We start from the raw sequence: 6,716 nt of genomic DNA on the forward strand, positions 1-6,716 counted from the left end.
TGTTTGACACAGTCGTGGAGGAGGAGGTGGGCTGTCCAGGTTCTAAAGGCCAGTGTGGTGTTTCCTCCCTTTGCCCCTTGGACATAGCTTGTTGGTATGGGAGGTGGAGTGGGGAGTGACAGGTACCATGCTGAGTACCTTCTCTGATCTCACCAAGAGGTGGGCTTTGTCCCTGTGTGCCTGGGCAGGGTTCATGAGGCTCAGAGGTGAGACTGCAGCCCACATAGTCTGGCTCCAGAGACTGATTGTTTAGTGCCAGCCATCCCAGGCCTTGCTGATGGTTAGGATACCAGGGCATTTCCTGTATGGCCAGGTCTGTCTCACTGCACGTGATACCACATGCCCAGTGTCAGAATCTGCGCAGACGGGACGTGGATGGGCCCAAGACACACGCATCTTCAGGGCTGACTCTGAAACCTGTCCCCTCCCAGCACCGACCACCTTCCTATTCCGCTGTCTACTGTCTGGGTACTGATGACTCATGGGCACAGTGTCTCCATGTTTTCCAGACATTTGTCCTCTGTGACTTTTCACATATTTTGCCCCTTTGAGAAGGTTGTTAGGACATTTCACTCCTCAGCAGTGGGTCCTCGGCGCGACCACCTTCTAGGTTGTGTGTTGCCGAGATGGTGCTGACACCTGCAGTGTAGAGTGACCTGACTGGAGTCTGCTCTCTCTGCGCCACCACAGGGGGGACCGGCCCCACCTCGGACACGGGCTGGGGCTGCATGCTCCGCTGTGGACAGATGATCTTCGCCCAGGCCCTGCTGTGCCGGCACTTAGGCCGAGGTGAGTCACGCTGGGGACAGTGATGTTCTCAGGAAGCAAGGACTATGGGTGCAGTTGTGTAAACACAGATGAGGATCCAGGGGCTTCTTCAGTAATGATCCACTGGCTTTCATTGATTTTTTTAAAGTGACTTTAAAGAATGCTGATAAATGTTTGTCTTCAGAAATTCTCTTTAAACCCCTGAAACCATTGTTTTCTGTATGGATTTGTGTTGATGGGTTGGCATTTTTGGAATCTTGGAAAGGGCTTTTAACTTGATCACAGTTCAAAGCAGTTTGGATACCATCTGTGTCTTCAGTGTTGCATAACGTAAAGGCTTCTTTCTCACATTTGGTAAAACTGCACTTCTGCACCTGTCTCCACTAGATTGGAGGTGGACACAGCGGAAGAGGCAGCCGGACAGCTACTTCCACGTCCTCAACGCATTCATCGACAGGAAAGACAGTTACTACTCTATCCACCAGATAGGTGGGTGGGAGCAGGGTGCCCATGTCTTGGCTGTTTAGCTAAGCAGTGAGTCTCGGGGTTCTCAAGAGCTTTGTTGTATTGTGATGGCGTGAGGCTTGTCACCACCGTGGGCTCCTGGGCTAGGCTGCTCGTCACAGCATCTGTGAAAATTAGATTCAGTGAGGGAGTCTGAGTGCTCCTGTGCTTTAAGTAAGTCCAACTTCTGAGCATCATGTTCTCAGTGTAGAAGGAAGTAAAAACACAGCTTTGAATTCAGTGGATCATTTTACTTCTTAATCCTACTCATTGAAGGACTGGAATCCTGGCTCATAGTGAAGGACAAACCTTGAGACGGCGTTTATCCGTTTTGGATGAAGCGCCCTGGTGTCCGTCAGCTCATGCTGGAGGCAGGTTTGGGTGTGCCTGTCCAGGCTTCCTGTAAAGTGTTCCTCAGCCACAAGCCTCCAGGACCAGCCTCTTCTAAGAGGTGGGGGGAGGGATGTTGATGGTTGATACGTGTGTGTCACTAATCAGATCTGTTTCCTGCAGCGCAAATGGGAGTTGGCGAGGGCAAGTCTATTGGCCAGTGGTACGGGCCCAACACAGTCGCCCAGGTTCTCAAGTATGTACCAAGCTCCATCCCTCCCATATCTTTGGGGAACATGGCATGCATAGATGTACCTGGGGTGTTCAGACTCTCCTGAGGCCTGTTGCTAAAGGACATAAAGGGTCTCTTACTCTTCAAAGCCTTAAGGAGGGTCCTCATAGGTGACCATCCACATGGTCTTGAATCAGAATTTTGTTTTCTAATGGAATGAATACCTTCATCCAGGTTGCACCCATTAGTGTGGGCCTTTTTTTGTGCCTAGTGGTGGATCCATCCATCACAGTGGTCTGATGGTCAGGGAAGTTGGAACTGATTGGGAATGACAACACTGTGGTGAGAAGGCAGCCCTCCATACAGGCTCGGTGGGGCTCTGCCTCTGTTCTGACTGTCTCCCCCCTTCTCTGAAACCTGTTTCCAGCCTTGGCCTTCCCTCTCCCCCCTGCTTCGCTGTCTGCCCCTCTGCTCCCTACCTCCATGGAGGCTCCCACAGGCGCCCCCATGTGACTTCCTGGAATTGCCCTTCTCTTCCCTCCACGTGGTGGATGACTGCCGTCTCAACCCAGCTGTCCTCGGCAGGTTTCTTGGGATCCTCCAGGACACTTTCTTCTCTTACATTTCCAACTTCCAGCTGGTCCCCAAGCCTGACACTGTCTCTCCATCTCCTTATCCAGGCCCCTGGATTACTTAGCCCTCCCACATGTCCTTTAAAGTCCCGGGCCCAGTGCTGCATGCCTTGAAAGTGTAGTTTGTTTGCATGGTTGGCCTGCGTGGTCTGTGTGAGCTCTTCCTGTCTAGTACTACTCACTGACACTTTCCTCCCCACTGCTGCCTTGAAACACCCCAATCGAGGTCACCATCAACCTGTCATGTCTGAAGGCTGAGTTTCTGCTCCTACTCAGCCATCAGCAAGCAACCCTTGGCTCAGGCACTTGCTGTCTTTGGAAATCCAGGCCACAGAGCCATTCTCTCTGGTCCTTCTGGTCCTCTGCCGCCTCAGAATCTGTTGCTGGCCCTCCCCACCTGTAAGCCCTGTGGGCCTTGTCTCAGGACTGTGGCTGCTTCTCTGTACTGTCCATGCCCAGCTTTAGCTGTTGTCTGCTCATACTCAACTCCCAGAGTCACATCCCCCAGTGCTAATCTGTCCTATCAGGATGTTCACTCAGCATCATAGATGTCCAAGTGGCATGTTGAACCCTAAGCTGAACCTTCTCCTACCCTGCCTGCTTCTCCTCCACTGAGGGCAGCCCCTCCTTCCTGGCACTCAGGCCAGACACTGGGATTATACTTGGCTCTTCTTTCTCAAGACACCCATCCAGTGTGTCCTAGCTGACCAGTATGTCTCGCTTCACTGTCCTCACTCTGTTCCAAGCCCCGGCTCTTGCCTCCTTGTTAGTCTGTCTTCTCTTTGCCATTCTGGAGTCTCTTTTCAAATAACAGCAGAAGTCATCTTCACATTTATAAGTCAGCCACCCATCCCTCTTCTGCTCAGCACACCCCGGGCTTCCCAGTGAATGCAGGAAGGCTGCAGGTGCAGGCCTGGCTGCCCTGTGCTCCTCCCTGGCACATGGCACCTTTTGCTTCTCAGAGGGACACACCACCTCGGACTCTTTGCACGTGCTGTGCCCTTTGCATCAGGGCCTTCCTGCACTACACTGGTTATGCCCCTCCTGCCCCTGCTTTGTTCTTTAGGGCACTTACTACCTCATAAGATTACGTATTTCTTGCTGCCCCCTCCCCCGTGTCAGTGTCTCTAGGGGCTTTTGTCTGTCACATGTCATTGCATCCTCAGCACAGCTCCTGGCCCTCAGCACAGGAGCGATGTGGCTGGTGCAGCACTGCAGGTGCTCTGTTGGAATCCTATCTGGCCTTTCCCCCAAGAGGGGCTCCGTGTGGACAGCCCAGTGCCCCAACCCTCCATCTGTGTCCGCAGACCCATTAGGTCCTCTCACATGGGAGCCCACCTCCACTGCACTTGAGAGTAAGTCAGATGCCTCCACACCCCCATTATACTTCCAGTGGCAGTGTGCCTTTCTTCCAGAGCCAGAATCCTGTGGCCACCACTCCTCAGTCATTTACAACTGGGAACCTCAGCTCAGCACATCTGGGGTGGAATTGAAGGGAGCAGAGTGAAGTGGGGCTGGCAAAGCCTGCGGTATCTGACTCCTGGTTCATGATCTGGTTCCCACCTCCACATGCCAACTAGGCCAGGACATGACATCACCAAGAGGCTCCTGTGCAGGAACTTCCTCTCTGCAGAGGGCAGCTGGGGGTCATGGAGGGAGCACTGGATCCTGGGAGGAAGAAATAGGTTCCAGCTTCAGCTTTATTCCCACCTGTGGCACTGACATCTCTGAGCCTTGGTTTTTCTCCTGTGAGAAACGCTGTTCCCTTAGTATCCTGCAGGGCTGAACCATCTTTGAATTGTGAAAGCTTATTGGCGTGTCCTCCCCTTTTCTGATAGGAAACTTGCTATCTTCGACACATGGAGCGCCCTGGCTGTCCACATAGCAATGGACAACACGGTGGTGATGGAGGACATCAGTAAGTGACAACAAAGCAGGGTTGGGACTGACGGGACTCGGGGAGCAGCAGCTGAGCACTTACTCCTCCTGGGCTCACGGGCCTCGCCTGAGGGCAGTGACTATGAGTCCTGCGCAGCAGCTGGACACCCTAAACAGAGGCCAGGGGACCCCAGGTTTCCTTACAGAGAAGACCAGGCTCAGGGCTAGGGTCTGGATTCTCTCCAGAGCTGGGTTACTTAGGACCCCCATGGTTTTGTGCCATTGAGGCGTGCTGGGTTGAGCTGCATTTGTGCAGGTGTTCATGTGCATAACGCACCGCCAAGGAAGGCAGGAACAACTGATTTTCTAACCCCACCCTCTCAGGCCGAGATGTAACACAAAGCAGAGACATAGCTCTCCCCCTTTCTGGAAGGATCCTCCTGAATTGGGCACACACAGTTTGGTCTAGAGCAGAATGAGGTCTCAGTTTCGCAAATAGCCTGTCATGAGCGAGTTTTGACTTCGCGGTTTACATTTTATTATGCACCCAAGCTGATAGAGCTGTTTAATTTAGTGCCTACTTAAGTTTTTACTCAGCACTGATTCCCAATGAATTTCCCAAAGCAGCCTCAACCCCAATTTTATTGAAGTTCCACATGTAGATTGTTGCCTTGAATCCAATTTTATGGAAGAGAGAGCACTTTGAGCTACATCCTTGCAGGTATGCAGATTTGCAGGTCGACGTGGATGTTTAGAAGCAAGTCTTGTACACATGACTGCTGGACTAGAGCATGGCCACAAGTGTCCCTGTCGGCTCACAGGGCTATTGCTTCCCCGTCAGGCAGTGGGTACATTCTGGGACACTGTCAACATAAGATTGGGAAGCCGGGGATGTGACTTATTAATAAAAAGCAACACTGGGCCCTAGCTGGTTTGGTTCAACGGATAGAGCATCGGCCTGGGGACTGAAGGGTCCCGGGTTTGATTCCAGCCAAGGGCACATGCCTGGGTTGCAGGCTTGATTCCCAGTGGGGAATGTGCAGGAGGCAGTCAATAATGATTCTCTCTCATCATTGATGTTTCTCTCTCTCCTTCCCTCTCCCTTCCTCTCTAAAATCAATAAAATATATTAAAAAAAAAAAAAGCAACACTGGTTTCTGCAGCTCTGAACCCTCTGGTAGATACCTCATCCCTTAACAGTTCTGTTCCTCTGAGAGGTGATTAACTTGGAACCACAGCAGAAGGGTGTATAGTTCCTCTTGCCTTTTCTCCATATTCCATTTCCTGAAATTTTTATGGTACATAGAAAACTTAGGAAATGTGCAAAGAATGGGGAAAATCACTTGATTTTACCTTTCAGAAATAGCTCATGTTGACATATAAACATAGTTGGTTCCAGTGTGCTTTTTTGCTTTTTGTTTTTCCAAAAGAAAATACCGAGGATCTTAAGCATTTTCTCAGCAAAGCAGAAAGTGGAGAAACAGTGCCCAGTTATAATTCTTACTGTCTGGCTGCTCAGTTCTCTGTTACACCTTAATTTCTTTTTGGGGGGATTGTTCTTTACCCTCCTCAGGGTCTAGCCCAGTCACTAGTCCAATCCCTGGCTTCAGACTACAGACTGGTTGCTCCAGGGCAGTGCCAGGAAGAGATAGGGGGCAAGTGGCTTTCCAGAACCTCCATCTATCTTGAGTGGGGGTGATGCTGGTGAGGGCCCTCTCCAGTCTCTTCTGGGAGTCTTGGTCATTCAGAGCAGCCAAGCTGGAACTGAGATGAGACGTGAACCTGAGCTTATCCCAGGAGCTTGTGGATCTGGTTCTGGGGAGGGTCTGACCTGCATTGTTAACAGGCTCTCAAGTGGGATGTGTGTGGCCACCTGGCCAAAATCAGGGCCTAGTCTCACTGCATCATCCTTCCCTTCCTCGGATCAGGAGTTATGGGTGCACATCACAGGAACAAGTGGAGGATGTGTGCCCATATTTAGGAAGAAGAGCACCAGAACACAACCAACAATAACACTGCGACTGAACACAGTGTAGTGAGGTGTGGGGTGAGGGGTGAGGGGAGGTGATGTGATTCTAAATGGCTCATCCTGATTCCTTTGAGCTTTGAGAGCCTAGGCTTCATGGAGACAGGTCAGCTGCTTTCCTGGTGCGCTGCTGAGTTACCTAGGGCAGCAGGCTGGGGAGGGAGGCTTGGGTTCAGCAAAGTAGAAAGTGGAGAAACAGTGCAGTTTCTAAGAAAAGCCTGTTGATGTCAGAAATCTCATAAGTCCCTCTCCGGTGATAGAGGTTGCTTACAATGTTCCTGCTCAGATTTTATGGGAAATGTGCCAGGTTAGGGGACACTTCATTCCTTAGATTTCCCTGCCCACC

The 6,716-nt window shown here is 51.3% G+C and overlaps 1 protein-coding gene across 3 annotated transcripts in view; it reads left to right on the top strand.

The window, feature by feature from the left end:
• The window catches only part of ATG4B (autophagy related 4B, cysteine peptidase), a 25,296-nt gene that overhangs the window by 9,864 nt on the left and 8,716 nt on the right, over positions 1-6,716 (top strand). For all 3 annotated transcript variants that reach the window (XM_006760538.2, XM_006760537.2, XM_015561944.1), the window contains 4 exons: positions 691-789; positions 1,156-1,257; positions 1,786-1,858; positions 4,305-4,384. In XM_006760538.2, coding sequence (XP_006760601.1) covers positions 691-789; positions 1,156-1,257; positions 1,786-1,858; positions 4,305-4,384 — 354 coding nt within the window. The remainder of the gene's footprint in view (positions 1-690; positions 790-1,155; positions 1,258-1,785; positions 1,859-4,304; positions 4,385-6,716) is intronic.

Source organism: Myotis davidii, unplaced genomic scaffold, assembly GCF_000327345.1.
Source record: "Myotis davidii unplaced genomic scaffold, ASM32734v1 scaffold370, whole genome shotgun sequence".
In the NCBI taxonomy this organism is placed as follows: Eukaryota; Metazoa; Chordata; class Mammalia; order Chiroptera; family Vespertilionidae; genus Myotis; species Myotis davidii.